Genomic DNA, 21395 nt, shown 5'->3' with positions numbered 1-21395 from the left:
AGGTGACTACCGGACAGCAATGATACAGAGAAACAGGGTCGTGAGGATAGGATTGGGAGTGAGAGATAGGCATAGTGCATAAAGGAGGAAATATGAGGAAGAGAAGAGATGTAGATTGGTTTGTTGGGGTAGGGTGTGAAAAGTTTTCTTGTTACATGTGGGTGGAACACAGATTGAGGGTGGGGCTAGCGCAGAGCAATGATACAGTGAGACAAGGCCAAGAGGACAGGATTAGGGAGTGGCAGGTAAGCATAGTGCCTCTTGAGATCAGCCTTCAGTACTTCATCCCACATCTTCTTGGGTCTCCCTCTTCCATCCATCCATCCACTTTAAGTGATTGGTACTTCTTTATGCTTCAGTCTTCATCCATATGCATCACATGACCAAACTAGCTCAGGCTTCACTCTTGTACACCACATCTGATTCCTCTTATGCTGAACTTATTTCACAATACCTTTCTACTTTGTTGTACCTGTCTAGTTTATGGGTACTCTACTCAGTAGAGTATTGATAAGCCTTTATTATTTGTACTAAAGTAGAGGTATTTGTATATCATTTAATTATCTAAAATGAATTTAATATTCAATTTAGAGTGTGTCAACCAAAGTGACCACCCCTGCTTTAGAAAAACCAGTACTCTGGAAAGACTTTGGAACCAAAAGTTGCAGAAAGTCAATAGTGTACCTATATAAAATACTTATGACTCTCTGATGACTGGTACTTGTCAAAACATTAGACTTTTCCTAATCTTCCTAACAAACCAATGTGTTCCACTTTTGAACTGTTTATATCCACTGATAGCTGACACAGACTTAAACTAGTTTCTTTAAATTCAGCTATTTATAAATTACTTATGTCAGACAGATACCATTACTCTTCGTAATTACCCCTTTGGGATAAAGAAAAGCTTGCATCTTAAAAAGCATTCTTTCTTATATAGTAAGATGTATAATTACTAATGGTTGTCATATTTTTTTGTTATAGTTAAAAAGACAGGAAATATTCAACAAAACTCAAATGTGTATGTCTTTACACATTACAGCAACACTATACACATGGCTTTACTCTATGTGTAAAGCCATATCAGGAAAAAGCAATTAAACTAAGAAGACTTTACTTATGAACTTGTGTGCATTACATGTATATTTCCTCAACATACATATGTTAATTTTGCCTCGGGATAAATACTGCAGTAACTAACCCATCAACATTATATATATATATGTGTGTGTGTGTATATATATATTAAGTATGATACATAGAAGGCTGTTTTAATTTGATAATGCCTCAATTGTGTACACCAAATTTATAACCAGCCAGGCAGTTATTCACAACATCAGTGAATGTTTTATCTGCTGTTTTCTATATCTTGTCTGGCTGTGAGTGTACTTGCCATTCAAAAAATTTAAAGGGCTGAAATGCATCACTCACTGCTGCTGGTGTGAATTTTCATGTCTCTCTGATATTTATTGTGTTTTTGTCACAGAAAGTCCATAAGAGGTGTTAGCTCTGGATAAATACTGTAATAACTGGTGTATCAACCGTGTATATACATTAAGTATGTTACATATATAGCTTTTTCAATTCTGTATAAAATGTATTTGTGAGTGATTATGTGTGTTTAAAATACAGCAACATGCCATGAAGATTCTCAAGAATATATGATTACCTCTGTGTGTGTGTGTTATGCATCATTCATGACAATTCCAGGGTGTAGTTGTTTTAATTTCAACAGAAAATCTCAAATCAAATAAATCACTTTGCCAAATAAGTACAACTTAGAAATATATACTGAACAGGATGGTATAAGATCTACTTATATTCAGTCCAATCCACTGTAGCCCCTCTTAACTACTAGCCATCATCTCTTTTTCTCTCTCTCCTGGGCCTTGAATGTAAAGGTTTTGTGCCTTTGAAAATTTGTGGAATAAAAGATCTTTACTTGAAAAACAGGAAAAGCATTCGGTTGTAAAATGACACCTCAATAATATTGTCATATAACCAATACTAGCATGGGAAAAAACAGATGAGTGATTGACTATATTAAAAAGAAAAAATAGAACTGTATACTTCTAGAATATTTACTATGGTGCAACACATGTGCTGGTGTGGAAATATGCCAGTTCTGCTCTCAAGTGATTACAACACCCAAGTAGCACAATAATTGAAAGGGTGATGGAAGCACGTGGGTACTTTGAGGATGAGATGTGGGGCAGATTAAGGGTAGAGGCAGAGCCCAGCATGTGTAGCCATAAACAAAATGTTCTTAGGACTAATTTTGTCTGTAACAGATAGGTCTTCTCAAGTACAGCAAATTACCTCGGTCCTTTGTCATCTCCTTCATGAGGCTCAATATATTGAGATCAGCCTTCACTACTTCATTCTGTCCCTTCCTAGGTCTCCCTCTTCCACAAATTTTATCTGCTTTATGTGACCAGCACTTCTTTGTACAACCAGTCTCATCCATGCACATCACATGGACAAACCAGCAGTCTTCTCTCTTGCACACTACATGTGATTCCTTCTATGCCTCAACACACTCACACTTTGTCATACATGCACACTGACATTGCACCTCCATCAGAGCATACTAGCATCATTTCTCTCTAATCTTTGCATGTCCTCATCATTTAGGGATAATTCTCATGAGCATGTAGCATTACCATTTGTACACAAATTTCCTACAGACCCTTTGTTGCCAAAGGAGGTAATAGCTCCCTAAACTTTCCCACTCTTTTTCCTATTCTTGCAACTGTACTTTTAAAAACTTCCTCCTCCACTGCTAATTAGGTTACCTACTAACAGAAACTATCTACTACCATTTGGAATTCTCCAGGGCATTCTGTTTTCCATGTATCCTTAGTCTTCATTACTCTTGCACATCTTCCACATACAAGTCTTCTTTCTTTGTTAACCTTTATGTGATTCCACTGTAATTTTTGCATCGGTTGCACCTCTCCTACAGTTTAAGCAGAGTCATTTGCTTGACAGAAAGAGAATCTTATTTATTCTCTTGTTTGTTAAGCTAACTTTGCTAAGCTAACTTCAAAACCCTTTGATTTCAGGTGGTTTTGCTTTCACACCTGGAGTTAACTCTCTCAATTCTGCTGTAAGAATGAGGTCATCAGCATATAGTAGTTCTTCACCGTAGCAGACCTCTGTGTGTGTGTATGTATGTGTGCGCACGTGCATGCACATACACATATATATATATATATACACACAACTTAGATAACTTATATGTTTGACCAAAGCTTAGTCCTGGCCATGTCTGACTTAACAGCACACACACACACACACACATACATATGCAGGCACGGCTGTGTGATAAGAAGTCTGCTTCCTAATCACCTGGTTCTTGGTTCAGCCCTGCATTGCACCTTCAGCAAGTGTCTGCTATTATAGCCCCAAGCCAACCAAAGCCTTGTAAGTGGGTTTGGTAGACAGAAACTGAAAGAAGTTTTGTCATACCAGTGCCGGTGGCACGTAAGAGAACCATCCAAACGTGGCCGTAGCCAGTGCCGCCCTGACTGGCCTCCGTGCCGGTAGCATGTAAAAAGCACCATCCGATCGTGGCTATTGCCAGCTTCGTCTGGTCTCCGTGCCAGTGGCACGTAAAAAGCACCAACTGATTGTGGCCGTTTGCCAGCCTCGTCTGGCACCTGTGCCGGTGGCACGTAAAAAGCACCCACTACACTCACTGAGTGGTTGGCGTTAGGAAGGGATTCCAGCTGTAGAAACACTGCCAGATCAGACTGGGCCTGGTGCAGCCTTCTGACTTCTCAGACCCCAATTGAACCATCCAACCCATGCTAGCATGGAAAGCGGACGTTAAACGATGATGATGATGTGTCCTTCCGTCTGTCCATGCTTGTTCTGATTTTGCATGATAGGGAATGAATGTCATTGCCGTTCAAGCAACATCATTCATTTCCAATATTCTACAAGAACATGTTTGGCCAGAAACAGGTGATGGTCAGTGGCAAGGAAAAAATTTACCTCAAATAAACTCTGTCTGACCTATGCAAGCTTGGAAAAGTGGATGTTTAATGATAATGGTGATGATATATCATGTATAATGCTCTGTTAACATTTACTAATTTCTTTTGAAATTTTCAGAACCAACTTCCAACTGGTTTATAAAATTATCACTGCAAAGGTTACTTGAGAAGAATGCACTTTCCAACAATGCCACTATTTTCAACAATGAAGCCTCAGACCTGTTGACACTCACTGGAAGTCCTGTTCAAGGTAATTATATGATATTAAATGAATTCTATCTAAGTGTACTCAGGGAGCAGTATTTTTCTAATTCATACTGATCGATTAAAAAAAAAATGCATTTAACCAATGGCAAAATTTCTCTGTAGGCACTTGACCATAGGCGTAGGAGTGGCTGTGTAGTAAGTAGCTTGCTAACCAACCACATGGTTCCCGTAACTTAGTGGTTCAGCAAAAAGAGACCGATAGAATAAGTACTAGGCTTACAAAGAATAAGTCCTGGGGTCGATTTGCTCGACTAAAGGCGGTGCTCCAGCATGGCCACAGTCAGATGACTGAAACAAGTAAAAGAGTATATAAAATTACTATTAAAATTTCTATGAAATTGCGCTTTTGTGTATCATCTTAAAAAGAAAAGTATTAAATATTGCAATTCTAGATATATATTATTTAAAAAATAAATGACATTGTTACCAGCTGTTGATCTTGCATCAAAGAATATAAACACAAACCAGCCTTTATTTCATTTTTAATTTTTGTTCCCTACTTCGTTGGAATCCAAAAGAGCAATCATCATATCAGTTGTAGTATTATATAATATGGCAGCAAGCTGGCAAAATCATTAAAACGGTGGACAAAATGCTTTGTAGTATTTCTTCTAACCTGTTACATTCTGAGTTTAAATTCCACTTTGCCTTTCATTTTCTTGAAGGTTGATAAAATAAAGTACCAGCGATACTTACCCCATCCCACTAAAATTTCCGGCCTTGCACCAAAATTTCAAACAATTACACTGAATATCTCTTATTTTCATTACCTCACTCTGGTTTCTTAAATTCTTCCCACTTTTTGTTTGCTTCTCCAAACATGACGCAGTGACATGATATCATGTTGAATAAGAAAGAAACTTTCTCTTTTATTATTTCTTTTGGCTAAGGTGGAAAGTTGATAGAATCTTTAACTTGTTGGACACAATTCTTAACAGCAATTTTTGCCAGCTCTTTACATTCGGAGTTCAAATTCTGCTGCAATCAGCTTTCCTTTCAGGGTTCATAAAATAAGTACTAGTTACGCACAGGGGTCGATGTAATCGACTTATCCCTCCCCCTTAAATTGCTGGCCTTGTGTGAGAATTTGAAACCTGTATTTTTTTTTGCTTGTGCTAATAACATATTGTTATTTCCATATGTAAGTTCAACTGACACAATGTCATATGCTATCACAATACACTAAACAGTGGGTTATTGACCTGATGTCAACTTAATTAGAGAGATTCTTTTCTCTTCAATACAGTTGAATAGATTAATCTGTGAATGTATTTTTAAATCCCAAATTTCGAGTCTTTTCGAAAATAGGTCACACCAATATACTATATGTTACAATGGACTAATTTCTGTTTCTGATAATGGGATTGTACATTATTTCTGTGTTTCTTTTCACATTTCAAAATATGTATTTGTTACTAAAACATCGTTTGCCTATTTAGAGCTGCTATATAATCTCACATGACAATGCAAATTCCCAAGGGCTGCAATGTGTTTGTGGCTGATGAGGATTAACAGTTACCATAACTGCTGAATATCTGGACAAAAGAAGTGACAATCAAACATGCTACTCTTATATTATTTGTATTGTGAAATTTTTTTCCCTTTTTTTTTTTTTTTTAAGTATGTGGAATGTAGATAAATAGCTGCTTTAAGTAATTCAGGTAGGTGGTAAAGTACTGAATGATATATGGAAAAAATTCTTAATGAATTAAAATTTGTATCATATCTAGAGAAAGGAAACTTAAACCTAGCGGAACCGTTAATGACTATCATGGTTCTGTGGTTAAGAATTTCGTTTGGCAACTATGTGGTTTTGTGTTCAATCCTGCTACACAGCACCTTGGGCAGGTGTCTTTGACCATAACCTCAGACTCACCAGTGCCTTGTGATTGAATTTGCCGTGTGTGTTTGCTCTGCCCCAATTGATATTGGTTTATTTAACATTCCTGTAACTTAGCAGTTCGACAATACAGACCGATAGAATGATTACCTGACTTAAAAGAAAACATACTGGAGTCGATTTGTTTGACTAAACAGTTCAAAGCATTTCCCCAGCATGGCCATGGCCCAAGTAAAAGATAAAAGATATATATTTCTCAGGAAATTGTATTTTCATGCTTTGAGAGAATACTTGACCTTCGTTGGCAGGCAATGTTATATTGAGTTTTATAACACCAAAATATGTCAGCAACAATTACACATCTTTTGATCTTATTAAAACTCAGCAGTGAATCAGTTGTCTTAAGCCTGCTTTGATTATTAAACCTAAGTTTTTATAGATAGGAAAACAGTTAACAAGGACATTTGGTCAGTTGTATAGGTTTGAAAAATAAGCCAAGGGAAATAACTGTACATAGCTTGTTCTCTGTTTACGAAAGCAGTTATTCACGTAAAACAACAGCAGCAGATTAGTCATGAATGGGAATTAGATACATCTTTACTAGTTATATCTATTTCCTAAAACTGTTTCCATTTTTTAAAAATTCTATTTCAGTAAATATAATTTGATAAGCTTTTATCTTTGTGTATGTGTGTTCTTACTAAAATAGAATTTATGGCTCAAAATATTAGTCCTAAAATTCAAAGTGCATGACTTTCAAAATTATATTCTAACCCTTTTTATTCAAACCTGCTGAGTTTCATCTTGTTCCTTTACACAATAACTATCCATTTTACTGAGTTCATATTTAAATGGAAATCTCTATTGAAGAATGTTCCAAACATTAACTTATTAATGAAAAAGTAAATTATTTCATTAAATCTCTCCGATTTGTTAATTACCCTTTCAAACCCATAGTCAACGAATTTAGGGAGAAATCATTTTAACGTCCACTTTTCCAGACTTCTTTGGGTCAAACAGAGTTTATTGAGGCAGATTTTCTACAGCTAGATGCTCTTTCTATTACCAGAGCATAGAAAATCCACTTCAACAAATTCCATCCAACAAAAGTGAGCATGGCAAAAGGAACATTAAAACAATGATGATGATTATGATGATGATTGATATATAAATAAATAAATAAATAACAACAATCAAATTTGATGACTGGCATCCGTGCTAGTGGAGCGCTAAGAGCACCATCTGAGTGTGATCATTGCCAGAGCAACAAACTGGCTTCCATGCCAGTGGCACGTAAAAAGCGCCATTCGAGCATGATCATTACCAGCATCGCCTCACTGTCACTTGTGCCGGTGGCATGTGAAAAGACATTCGAGTGAGGTCATTGTCAGTGCCGCTGGACTGGCTCCTGTGCAGGTGGCACATAAAAAACACCATTTGAGCGTGGCTGTTGCCAGTACTGCCTGACTGGCCCTCGTGCCGGTGGAATGTAAAAGCACCCACTACACTCTCAGAGTGGTTGGCATTAGGAAGGGCATCCAGCTGTAGAAACTCTGCCAGATCAGATTGGAGTTGGTGCAACCATCTGATTTGCCAGTCCTCAGTCAAATTGTCCAACCCATGCTAGCATGGAAAACGGACGTTAAATGATGATGAGATGGATAATGTGTTATTTCACTACAGCTGTTTCCAACAAATTTTTAATTGATTAATGGAGAAATTACATCATTAGGAAAAACTGTTTTCATCAGGTGAATACATGAATATCGTTCTGTCTGTACTTTGCTACCCACACGTGTATTCCTCTAATTTTGTTGTGTACACCTTTTAATTTTCGACCTGGCCCAATGCTTTATCATTTAAGTGCCTGATTCACTTGAATCCTGATCTATTGCATATATATATCGCCATGTTGATTCGCTAGCTTCTGCACGCATTTTTTTTCTCTTCTTGTTTCTTTCTGTGTTACTTTTCTGTGTATCTTTCTGTTGAAGAGTGTAGGCTCGAAACAATTCCTGAGCGCCATACTAATACAATTGTTTGTTTGTATTCCACCTGCCTTCGTCTTTTGTTTATTTTCATAAAGCTTCCCGTTATATATATATACAATCAATCAAAACCATTGATTTCTTAACTCTCAGACTTCTAGCTTTGAGCGGCCTGGCAATTTTCTTTGAAACTATCACCTCTCTGCACATATGTATGACACAGGGACAACTGTGTGGTTAAGAAGTTTGTTTCCCAAGCATATAGTTATGAATTCAATCCAGCCTTGTGGCATCTTGGACAAGTATCACCTACTATAGCTCAAGCCAATCAAAGTCTTGCTGGCATGGGTTGGATGGTTGACTAAGGTCTAGAGAGCCAGCAGCTGCACCAGGCTCCAATCTGATCTGGCAATGTTTCTACAGCTGGATGCCCCTCCTAATGCCTACCACTCCGAGAATGTAGTGGGTGCTTTTTACGTGCCACCAGCACAGGAGCCAGTCAGGTGGGCTTGGCATCAATCACGTTCAGATAGTGCTTTTTACGTACCACCGGCACAGGAACCAGTCAGGGGGTACTGGAATCAGCCACATGGTACTGGCGTCTTTATTGCATCAAAGCATGTAATTTTGGCCCAATTTCACATATGAGACCTGGGCTGAGTTTTCAAGAGATTTGAGGGGAGAGAAATGTGCCTTACATATCATCAAATACAGTATTCATTAGTGATGTTTTTTTTTGTTTTTTTTTTACACATAAACATTTGATAAAATGTTAATTCCACTATCACCTAATTATATGAATAAATGCATTTTTACTCCCTTAGCATCAACTCCTTATTGTGGTAATAAGAAAAAATCTCATAAGCAGAACATTTTTGAAGAACATTCCATTTTGTCTGAGAATGACTCTAGTCACTGCTCTTCATCACTAAGTCTACATTCCAAAAGGTATTTTCCAAATTTACATTTTCTATTCTTTTTATTGAGATTTAATTTACAATTACATTCTATTGGGATTCAGTTCCCACATGTATCAAATTCTCTGTAATCATCATTATTGTCATCATTTATTATTTTAATGTCCGCTTTCCCATGCTTGCAAGGGGCTGAAATAGAATTCATTCTGTCAGAATTTCTATGCCTGAATACCATTCCTGTCACCAGTCCTCACCTATTTCCCAGCAAGATGATATTTCTCCATGTCTGGACACGTTTCTACAGAATTGTATGGTGGTGACACTCATCTACAACTATTATGCATGGTCACTACTAAGAGAGAAAAAAACACATACACACACACTTATACACACACACACACACACATATATATATATATATATATATATATATATACAAGTTTTTTATTTCCTTACTGCCCACAAGGGACTACACACAGAGGGGACAAACAAGGACATACAAACAGATTAAGTCGATTATATCGACCCCAGTGAATAACTGGTACTTATTTAATCAACCCCGAAAGGATGAAAGGCAAAGTTGACCTCGGCAGAATTTGAACTCAGAACGTAGCGGCAGATGAAATACCGCTAAGCATTTTGCCCAGCGTGCTAACATTTCTGCCAGCTCGCCGCCTTACTTATATACACAAGTTTCTATCTACCAAATCCACAATGCTTTGGTCATTTCAGTGCTATAGTAGATGACATTTGCCTAAGATATAATACTGTGGGACTGAACTCTAAACCATGTTGTTGGGAAGAAAATCTCTTAACTACACAGCCCATGCTTTTACTTCTATTAGTATATGTAATAAGTTAAATCCAGACTCCTTTGGAAAACTATACAAGGGCTGCATCACTGAAAATATCATTTAGCAAAGTTTGCAAATTCGAATAATTTTGCATACCATAGGTGAGATGAGTTGTCAAGTAAAGCACTTCTCAAAGATTTTTGTTTTCTTTTTATTCTATATTTCCCACAGCATGCAAACTTATCCAAATATGTAAATTGCTTTATAATTGCATTGCCCTAAAGATTTGATATATGTATCTTTATTTTTGTGTATATATGAGTTTGCGAATTGGAAGAAGTATTAGCACGCAGGGCGAAATGCTTAACGGTATTCGACTGTCTTTACTTTATAGGCGTAGGAGTGGCTGTGTGGTAAGTAGCTCGCTTACCAACCACATGGTTCCAGGTTCAGTCCCACTGCGTGGCACCTTGGGCAAGTGTCTTCTACTATAGCCTCGGGCCCACCAAAGCCTTGTGGGTGGATTTGGTAGACGGAAATTGAAAGAAGACCGTCGTGTATATCTTTATATATATATACATATATATATGTATGTGTGTGTTTGTGTGTCTGTGTTTGTCCCCCCAGCATCGCTTAACAACCGATGCTGGTGTGTTTACATCCCTCGTAACTTAGCAGTTCGGCAAACAAGACTGATAGAATAAGTACTAGGCTTCCAAAGAATAAGTCCTGGGGGTTGATTTGCTCGACTAAAGGTGGTGCTCCAGCATGGCCACAGTCAAATGACTGAAACAAGTAAAAGAGTTTATACAAAGGATCATCGTCATCATCATCATTTAACGTCTGTTGTCCATCCTGGCATGGGTCGGACGGTTTGACCAGAGCTGACAAGCTGGAAGGCTGCACCAGACTCCAGTCTGATTTGGCATGGTTTCTACTACTGGATACCCTTCCTAATGTCAACCACTCTAAGAGTGTGATTGGGTCTTTTACATACCTCTGGCATGGGTGCCATTTGCATGACACCTGTATGTGCCATGACTGCAATTTTGCTCAGTTTGATGGGTCTTCTTCTCAAGCACGACATAATGCCATTGGTCTCAGTCATTGTCTCTGTGAGGGCCAACACACAAAAAGAGCTCAGCCACTTTGCCTCCACGTGGCCCAACACTCAAAAGGAGCTCAACCACTTTGCCTTCATGAGGCCCAATGCTCGAAAGGAACTCAGCCACTTTGCCTCCATGTGGCCCACTTCTCAAAAGGTGCTTTTTATGTGCCACCGGCATGGGTGCTGGTTACTTGACACTAGCATCACCCATCAGACATGCACAAGAAAGCCCTTCATGATCTCTCACCAGTTTCCAAGCAAGGTAATATGCTTGTATATACATATGTACTTACACTCACACACACACACACCACTAATCTCTAGCACTACTCTTTCTTCAACAATAAATCTATGCTTCCCAATATGCTTTAAATTATCTCAACTTATGCTCTCACCCTCTCTCTTAATATCCCTCTGAGAGCTGTGTAGGCTCTTTTGTCACCCAAGTTACAAGGCACCCTACCATTGCTGGTGCCATCATAAGGTGCACCCCACACTTTCTATATATCAATTGCATAATTGAACAGAGTCAACATAGAGCCAATGGGACTCTTTAGTCTTGCCATGGTCATGACAACCTATCTAATGTGTATCCTGTGTATAATGTATTGTGGTTTGTGTTAGAAAGAGCTTCCAACCCAAGAAACCAAGCCAAATATAAAACATATTAGTAAGACATGGACCTTCGAATTAGAACTGACTCAAACCATTGCAAACCATCCAACCTATACCAACAATGAAAACAGATGTGCACATTTGTGGGTGTGTGATTAAGAACTCTGCTTCCTAACCAGATGGTCTCAGGTTCAGTCCTACTATGTGGCCCTGGACTAGTGTCTACTTTAGTTCTAGACCAATCAAAGCCTCATGAATGGATTTGTTTGACAGAAACTAAAAGAAAATCATGTGTGCATTTGTGAGTGCGTGTATGTGTGTGTGTGTGGTGTGTGTGTGTCTTGTCTTAATAATGTGTGAGGGTTGTAAATGGGTGTCATTCATTTCCAATATTACGTGAAAACATGTCCAGTCATGGGGAAACATTACCTTGCTTAGAAACAGGTAAGGATTAGTGACAGGGACAGCATTCAGCCATAAAAAGTCTGCCTCAATAAACTCTCCATCCGACCTATGCATGCAAGCCTGGAAAAGTGGACGTTAAAATGAATCATGATGAATAGTGTTTCTCTGATTTCCATTCTTAACATTTATCAAATAGTCATGAACCAAGTGCAATGTGATTAAAAAGTAAAATGCTTCTGTTCTGTAATATTAGAATGACACATTCTGTTATAAATATCACTATTATGTTCTGTAAATAATTATTTCAGCTTCAACCAGCCTGAAGATAAATTTTTCTCAACTTCTACAACAAATAACAAGAACAGTTTGGGTATTAGCTTGGATGATACTACTTACTCTTGGACCAGCTCTTTGGCAACTCCACCTGGTTATATTAAGACCAGTTCTGAAGGTACAAATATTTAAAATAGTTATTTAGACATTTAAATTTGTTTCTTGTATATATTATTTAAATTAAGTTCCTGTGTTTTTCTCCTTAGGCTTTACTTTTCTTATTTCAAATTTTGGTGCAAAGCCTGCAAGTTCAAGGGTGGGTGCTACTCAATTACATCAACTGCAGTGCTCAACTGGTACTTATTTTATTGATCTTAACAGGATGAAAGACAAAGTCGACCTCAGCAGAATTTGAACTTAGAATGTAAAGGCAGATAAAATACCACTAAGCATTTAGCCTGGTGTGTAAATGATTCTGCCGCCTTACTACCATAACTTTTTTTTAATATTAATCACAAGTTTAATAGCAGTAGTTTGGGATGTCATCATCGTCATTGTATGCATTCAAACTTTATAGTGAATTTATTGACGTAGTTTAACTGCTTATATATTATCCATATTTTTCAGATGAGTGTAAAGATGACGACAATACAGGACAAATTACTCAATCAAAATTTTTTGCCCGCGCTTTATTTTCTCCAAATGGAGAGACATCCGAATTGGAAGATTCTGCTATATTATCTTCAACAATCCATACCGAGTTGAATGAAAATGACAAAACCTTTACTACAACTGACATCTCAGAATATTCTATGGAAGTTTCATCCCCAGTATTATTTGAAGCTGTTAATAAAGATGATTCTAAAAGTTACGCAACTGCTAATTTTGATGTATCTGAAAAAGCAAGCATGTCGACTCCTCCAGCTGATTGTATTAACAAAGACAATTCTCTACTGCATTCTATTTTAATTAAAAATAAACAACAGACTTCAACGCACAAGAGTGTTCATTTCTCAGACATACCTTCTTCAATTCCACAGAAAAATCAGTCAAAGTGGGATTTGGTTTCAGTAAATCCATTGTTATGCCAGTCAACTGATATACATTCCTTTAATCAAGTATCAGATGGACGAACTCCAGATCATAATTCCCTCGTGGCTAATGTAGATCATAGTCCATCTGTAACAGGTTTAGTTTCTGACGAAAATAAATTTGAATTCAATGAAGAAGTTGTCAATTGTTGCAAAAGTTCAGATTTTAATTCTTCATTTGAATCTGCAGCATGTGAGAAAAATTCTTTAAGAGCATTAGAGGATCCAGTGAAGATTTGTGAAGCATCTACGACTGTTGTGAATCTGGATATTGACAAAAACCACGTACCTCACAGCATAGAATTACATGTAGAGAAACCTCAGTCAAAGCAACATGATTCTTCCATTCAAAATAATTTAGAAATTGTCAAAGATTGTGTAAATGATATACATAGTCAAGAAAAACATGTTGAAAAATTTGATTCAGTTACAAATTTGTCAGAAATTAAATTGGTAGATGATGTTTCTGAAAGGTCTTCTGAAAGTAAAAATATTAACTGTCATTCAGTGTGTAACTATGTAGAAAGTAAACAGCATAAAGATTTATTAGTCTCTTGTGACTCAAATGTAACAGTGAAACCTAAGTCAACAGCCAGTCTTTCTTTAAGCAGGAAAAGTAGATTAAAAGGAAAAACTAAACGTTTTTCATATCCTACTGCAAGTCAAATCCATCAGTCATCACCCCTTGTAAAATTTTCCTTTAAAATGCAAAATTTCTCCACAAGTAATGCCACAGAAAATCACTGCTCTGATTCCAATACAAAACTAAATAATACCACACTACCTAACTTCAACCAACCATTTACTAAGATTGAATCTGATCTTGCCAAACCTGTTGATGATAAAAATAACATTGCTGAAGACAGTGCATTCTCAACCAACAACACTGTAAAAAGTGATATTGTCCAAAGCAATAACATGGAAGAATACAGTGCTGTCCAAAGTAATAAAACTGTTGAAGATTGTATTATGAACACCGACAATTCTGTTGGAGGCTGCGTTTTTCAAACCAAGAACACTGCAGGGAGTAATACTGTCCAATTGAAGAATACTATGGAAAATTGTGCTGTCCAGCCCAACATTTCTGTGGAAGATTGTGTTGTCCAAACTAAGAACGCTGCAGAAGGCTGTACTGCTGATCAAACTTACAATCCTATGGTAGGTTTTGTTGCTGTCTCAGTCAACAACATTGTGGAAGGTTGTGCCACTGTTGAAACTAAGAATTTTTTGGAAGATAGTGCTGCCATTCAAACTAGCACCTCGTTGGAACGTTGTGTTGTTGAAACCAAGAACTCTGTGGAAAGTTGTGCTGGTGTCCAAACCAACAATCCTGAGGAAAGTTGTGCTGCTGAAACCAACAACACTATGAAAGGTAATATTATCCAAGTTCATATTCAAGTGTGGAAGATTGTGTAATCTAGGTTAAGAACAGTTTGAAAGAATATGTAATCTAAGTTAACATCTGTGTGGAAGGATGTGAGGTTATATTCAGTCAAGCATCCAGATATCTATAGTTCCAGTTATTCCATATCTCTGCTTAGCTGAGGACAATACACCATATTACAACATGCAGTGGTTAATTATATGGGTACATTGAAGAATTGACATGTATTCTCTCTCTAGTCATATCTGTATCTATAAGCTTATAAATCCTAGTGGTAGCTGTAACAGAGACTTAGTCAGAATGCAGCAGTAATTGTTTCTGCTGCATTTATTGTTGGTGGTATTGGGTTGTCCGGAAAGTTCATGCCGATTTTTAAAGGAAAGAAAAAGGACAATAAATACTTGCCATTACATTTTTAATCAACCAAATATGAACCATTTTGTTGCACAATGCATCTCCATCTTTCCTTTAACTTGAAAATACCCTCTTCCCAGAATTGAGGTGCCTGGGAGGGTTAGTTGAAAGGTAAGCTACTATAAAACGGCACAAACTTTCCGGACAACCCAATATTTATCCCAGCATAGAGTTTTGGAGCTATTGATGTTGCAGCTAATTTTGTGTTTTTGTGACAGAATTGTTTATGTTTGTCTAAGGCTCATTCATCACTGTTAATGTCTCTTGGCAAATATATGCCTTCAGTATAGTGGAAACTGCATCATAAAAGCTCAGGTGAAACACAGAATGAGGTACTACTCCTATATCTGAAATAGTACTGTTGTTACACACACACACACATCCAGAGAAAGAGCACCTCTGGTCTACAAATATATTGTCTCCTTTTTCTGCTTTTCCTACATCTGCAATGCAATAGAGACCTCTGCTCCTAATAGCTTGCTGTTCTCATGCCACATCTATTCAGATACTCCCAACTCACTCATTATTTTCTCTCATCACCCATATTATGTTTCCAGGTTCACTCATATCAATATATCCAAGCCACTCTTTCCAGAACATTAGTTCTCCTGACTTTACTCCCTGCACAGAACAATGGATTAGTGAAACTGAAAATGTTATACTAGATTCCTTGTGTTTTAGTTGAGACTATGTATTTTGATGGCAATACCTGCAATGAGACTGGTGCTAAGCTGTGTTGACCCTCTTACCATTCTCCCTTGGGTATCAGCAATGTTATGGAACATAGAGACTTGCAGGTGTAGTCACTGCTGGTCCACTTTAAAAACTTTACCCAGGCCTTCTTCATCAGCATTTAACATCCACTTTCTGTGCTTGCATGGGTCAGACAGAGTTTGTTGAGGCTGGTTTTCTATAGTCAGATGTCCTTCTTGTTGCTAACCCACATCTGTTCCCAAATAAGGTAATATTTTTCAAAATATGATTTTTCGGAATATTGGAAAGGAATTCTCTTACTCTCCCCTCTGGTTAGATAACCATGTCTTCCTTTTGCAGCAGGCACACGTATTTCTGTCTTCATTCTTGTTAACTCTCTCTCTCTCTCTGATTGTGTATCTCCTCTACAGCAGGACACCTGTATCTGTTCCTCTGCCTCACTATAACCTTTCATCATCTGACACAAAATCACCTCCTCTAATTCCCCCTCTCCTTTCAAAGGTTCTTTATCTTGCAAGTTAGTCGATGACCTGTCAGTGCTGGTGCCACGTGAAAAGCATTCAGTCCACATTGTGAAGTGGTTGGCATCTGGAAGGGCATCCAGCTGTAAAAACCAAGACTGATCTCACTTGTGCTGATGCCACATAAGCACTCAGCCCACTCTGTGGCTTGGTTGGTGTTAGGAAGGACATCCAGCCGTAAAAACTGAGCCAAAACAGACACACAGTCTTCTACTTGGCCAGCTCCTGTCAAACCATCCAACTCATGCTAGCATGGAAGGTGGACATTAAACAATGATGATGATGATACATGATGTCAAAACAAGAAGACACAGCCATACACAGACTCACACACGTAATGAGTGTGAATCCCATCTGTTTTCTTTTGGTAACAATTTTCAAAGTGACTATGTTTCATATCATAACATTATGTCTATAGGGCCATGTCACAATGATGATGGATTGGGTTTGACTTATTCTGAACAGTTTGGAAGAGAAATATTTTCAACTTGGGGTAGGGAAGGTTGAAGTTAAAATTTTGAAAATATGATTTTTGGGCAAAATCATATTCTCCTATATCAGAAACAGAAATCCGAGGAAATTTTTGGTAAAAAATAAAAAGTCAGAAATGAGTGGCATAAAAGCACTTTACCTTCGCCACCTTCTGTTACATATCATTGTGTATTTCAAGACTTTCCTGTCTTTGTTCAGCTAATCTATTCACCTAACCAGTGCCAACAGAACACATGCAACGCCAACAAATTTCATGAGGTGGGTTTTTTAAAGTGTTATCTATCTTTTGATATGAAAGAAACTGAAAGTAATTCGTAATTTTTTTTTATTTCATCATTATTATTATTATTTTTTATCTATTATTTTTATTTTTTTATGGTTGAGGTTTTTGATATTTGCATCTCTTTATCAGTAAAAAGAAATCAAAGTTTCAAGTTAATTGAAAATGTGCTAGAAAATGGCACCTTTGACCATTTAATTTTTGAACAAATATGTGGGGCCATAGGGTGAACTTTATTTATTTATTCATTTTATTTACTTATTCTATATTGCTGTTAGTCTGGCAGTCAGTTTGTTCCTGCACTAGTAATTGGCTGGTAGTTACGTTTTAGTCACAGCATATTGGCTACTTGTCAAAATGAAGGAATTGTGTTATCTGTGGAAATTAACTTTATCTGTAAAATTGATTGAATCAATTATAAATAAATAAACAAATAGTGTAGACAATATTAAGCAATACCTCTCCTCATCTACATAACAACACACACTTCCTTGTAAACTAGCTTAGCTTTCCACTTGCTTAACTTTTAACAAGACATTTTATGTCAAATAACATTATCTACGTATATAAATGGCAATTTCTATCTGTCTGACTGTTACCATCTTCATGCCTAAACCAGCTAACCGATATTCACGAAATTTTGCATATGTTACACTAATATCCAGTTCAATAATAGGCTAATTAGATTTCAATAAAAATCTATAATATGCCCCCCCCCAGGGGCGTTGGGTGATTTATTTAATAAAATGAGAAGGTTGCAAAAAATATTAGTCTGAGGGAGATAGTAACAGAGAGATGATGACTTATATCAATGAAGGCAAGAACAGTGGTGGTAATGGGATGGTAATGTTACTACAGCTGTCATATACATGCAACACTGCATACATACTTTTGTAAATACATAGATACAACACACACACACACAAAGCGGGGTGTGAGGAATGCATAACTTTAAGGAAAGAGGGGGTAGGTGGCTTTTCTGCTGTGACTAGTTTAGTACATCAAGGCTCAGTGCTCAAATTCTCACTAATCACACGTGTTAATTAGATAAGTGACATTAAATTTCTACACTGGTGAAATAAATGCTCAGTTCTTCATTTATTCCATCCACACGCAGTTACATTTTTGCTCTCTCTCTCTCTCTCTCCCTCCCTTCCTCTATTGCTCTCTCCCCCGCGGAAATATTGCATTTGTATTAGAAATCAAAGATTGTTAGCCTTTGAGATCTTATTTCAATTCTCAATTACACCATTACTGCCACAGCAGAGAGTAAAACAACCATATATTCAACTACTTTACCTGTCCATATTTTCTTTAGTCAATCCAGAATTTTGATATTAAACCATTTCTAATTAGATATTTTTTCTTTAGTATAGAACAGGAATGTTTCACATCAAGAACCAGTTGTCTTTTGTTGTTGAGAACTTCAGTGAAACTATTGCTGTTGTCCACAATACCAAAGCCTTTGTTCATTTCTCAGAAGAGAGCTTTCTGGATAATTTGGTCCCATAAACACAGAATTTGTCATTCATTCTTAGAATCGGAAACTTATATTCAAACAGTACAATGCAGCGTGTACCTACATGGACATTTTCAACTCACTTTTTATCCCCTGATATGTGTAACATTCTACTCACAAAAATCCCATTAATTAAATCATTTCTCAGAAGAGAGTTTTTTAGATAATTTGCTTCCATAAATACTGAATTTATCATTCATTCTTAGAATCAGAAACTTATATTCAAACAACTCCATATTTAAGTAATACATGTTGTAGCTCTTACTAAATGTGTTGCGTGCCTTTTTCTTTTGTTTATCCGCCTATGTATATGACCATAGGCTGAAACAGCTGTAAGAAGTAGTTTATGAATTTCAATCATTTATAATATGACTTTTAAAATATGTATTTGTATTATTTTTATTATTATATTACCCATTGATTTATATAATGTTTTGTTTGCTTTTGATGTTTTCATTTGTCTAATTAATAAATAATGTAAAATTGTAATATCCATAAGTTGATGAACGAGATGAATTTGTTTCTCCATTTTCTTATTTGTATTATATATATATAAATATATATATATGGCTATGTATATAATTTCAGATGATCCACAAGAAGGCAAGAAGGATTCTACTATCTCACAAATAAAAGAACTTTCTGCATTTCCTGACCTATCCAAAAATAAGGTATTGAAATTAATTCATCAATAATTTGACTTTTGTTGTACATTGTAATCACAGTTTTTTAGAATTTTTTTCTATTTTCCATGTATTTATTTAGTTGTCTGCCAAATGATATGTTGCTGTGGCTCTCAGACACAGGCTATTTCCTGTAGACTTAACAAATTAGATGGTTACTGTAGTCACCTTATAGCACAGTTGTGTAATAAAAAGATTGTTCTCCAGTCATGTGGTTCCAGGTTCAGTCCCACTGTGCAGCACCTTGTGCAAGTGTCTTCTACTATAGCCTCAGGCCAACCAAAGCCTTCTGAGTAGATTTGGTCGATAGAAACTGAAAGAAGCCCATTGTTTGTATGTATGTGTGTGTGTGTCTTTGTTCCTCCACTACCACTTGACAGTTAGTTGTTGGTATGTTTATGTTCCCATAACTTAGCAGTCTGGCAAAAATAACCGATAGATAGAAAAGTATCAGGTTTAAGAAATATTAATACTGGGGTTGATTCTTTTGACTAAAAATTCTTCAAGGCAGTGCTCTAGCATGGCCAAAGTCTAATGACTGAAATAAATAAATAAAAGATACAGTCCCAAATATTTTGCAGAGAACACATCCATTACTTAAAATGAAACTTTGTGATGTTTTACCACTGATCTCACAAACAGAGTAGTATTTTGCTGAACAGTACTTTAGGGCCCTCACAATTGCTCCAATTGTTGGTTCTCACCATCACTGAGAATCTTTTATAGCAAAAGTACGTCCTTAACATCGCGAGAATTGCATTCAAGTTCCAACCCTTCTCTTTAGGGCCAGAACATACTTCAATTCCCAGTAATTATTACTACTCTGCAAAGCTTAGGTAAATCCCAGAAAGGACTATAATTCTTACATGTAAGGTGCTGCTACTGCTTCACAGAAAGACATCCTAGACCAGGCCTAGCCCACTCAAATTACATTGTGGGCCACTTTAATTACAGAAAGTATTTCGAGGGCCGCTTGTGTACTGACAGAATGGAAAGCATTTTGCTTTCTCATGCTATTATTACAATAATGAATGACTGATTGTTGATTCAATATGAAATATTATCATTGCAAAAATAGTAGTATCTTACTTTTTTATTTTTCATTACAATCTTTTATTTTTGATAAAATTTTTTTAATGTTTGTTTAAATAAACCCATTTCAAGAAAGCATCAAATAGTCCACAAGATAAAAGTCTGCGGAACGCATGTGGCCCATGGACCTCAGGTTGGCCAGCCCTGTCCTAGGCCATTTCCAGAAAAGGGTGACTCACAGATACACCTCCAGCCTCTGGCCCACGGGTGCACTGTCTCCTCTCTCTGCTTCTTCTACTGATACCATAATGATTTCTGTTTCTCCTCAGTGCTGACTGGACTCCTGCTGCCTCCCCTCATGTATTCCTGTCCCACTCATTTGTCTTTCTCTCATCACCTTTATTGTAACCAACCCATCCAAACCCTATACTAATCACTATGCCTAGTTTTTCCTTCCCAGGATGTTAGTTCACTGGATTTCCTTCTTTGCTCATGTCTTTCCTGCTAGATTCTACTAACGAAAATCCAAGAGGAACATCAACCGTTTATCATTTAAACCGGCTATATCCAACCAAAATATTCTACTCATTTTATGCTCAAGTTCTCAAGATCTGGCTTCTCACACCTACCCTAGAATGTCATCGTAAAAATTTACAATCACTTCATTGAAATCTCAAAGTTACAAGATAATTAATTCGAAACAACATGAATAAAGTGTTACATTTCAAAGAGTAATCTGAATACTAAAGGGTTAATGGTATCAATTTTACCATTCCAGGGAGACCTTTGTAGGTCTCTTTCCCTAGACCCAGTAAATAGCAAAGAAATGAATTCATATTATCCTTTGTTTAATTGAGATCTTTGCTGGTTGGTAGGAAATGTTACAGACTCTCCTACCCTAGATGTCACTGCTCTATATTAGGGATATGAAATGTGTGACTTTGGCATGGTAATGGAGGCTTCTGAACTCTAAAAAGGAGCTGTGAGTGAAGGATGTGTAATAAGTAAAATAACGGGTGATGTGAAAGGCTCTGCTTAAATTATCATATATTTCCGC

General features: G+C 36.9%; 1 protein-coding gene across 16 annotated transcripts in view; it reads left to right on the top strand.

Annotated features, from left to right (window-relative positions):
- The window catches only part of LOC115214409 (breast cancer type 2 susceptibility protein-like), a 210963-nt gene that overhangs the window by 18505 nt on the left and 171063 nt on the right, over positions 1–21395 (top strand). For all 16 annotated transcript variants that reach the window (XM_036504782.1, XM_036504776.1, XM_036504779.1 and 13 more), the window contains exons 3-7: positions 4120–4251; positions 8921–9044; positions 12244–12386; positions 12836–14671; positions 19206–19294. In XM_036504782.1, coding sequence (XP_036360675.1) covers positions 4120–4251; positions 8921–9044; positions 12244–12386; positions 12836–14671; positions 19206–19294 — 2324 coding nt within the window. The remainder of the gene's footprint in view (positions 1–4119; positions 4252–8920; positions 9045–12243; positions 12387–12835; positions 14672–19205; positions 19295–21395) is intronic.

The sequence above is a fragment of the Octopus sinensis genome, linkage group LG7, assembly GCF_006345805.1.
Source record: "Octopus sinensis linkage group LG7, ASM634580v1, whole genome shotgun sequence".
NCBI classification, from domain to species: Eukaryota; Metazoa; Mollusca; class Cephalopoda; order Octopoda; family Octopodidae; genus Octopus; species Octopus sinensis.
The sequence above is the reverse complement of the archived record's forward strand: the minus strand, read 5'-3'. Positions and strand labels throughout refer to the sequence as shown.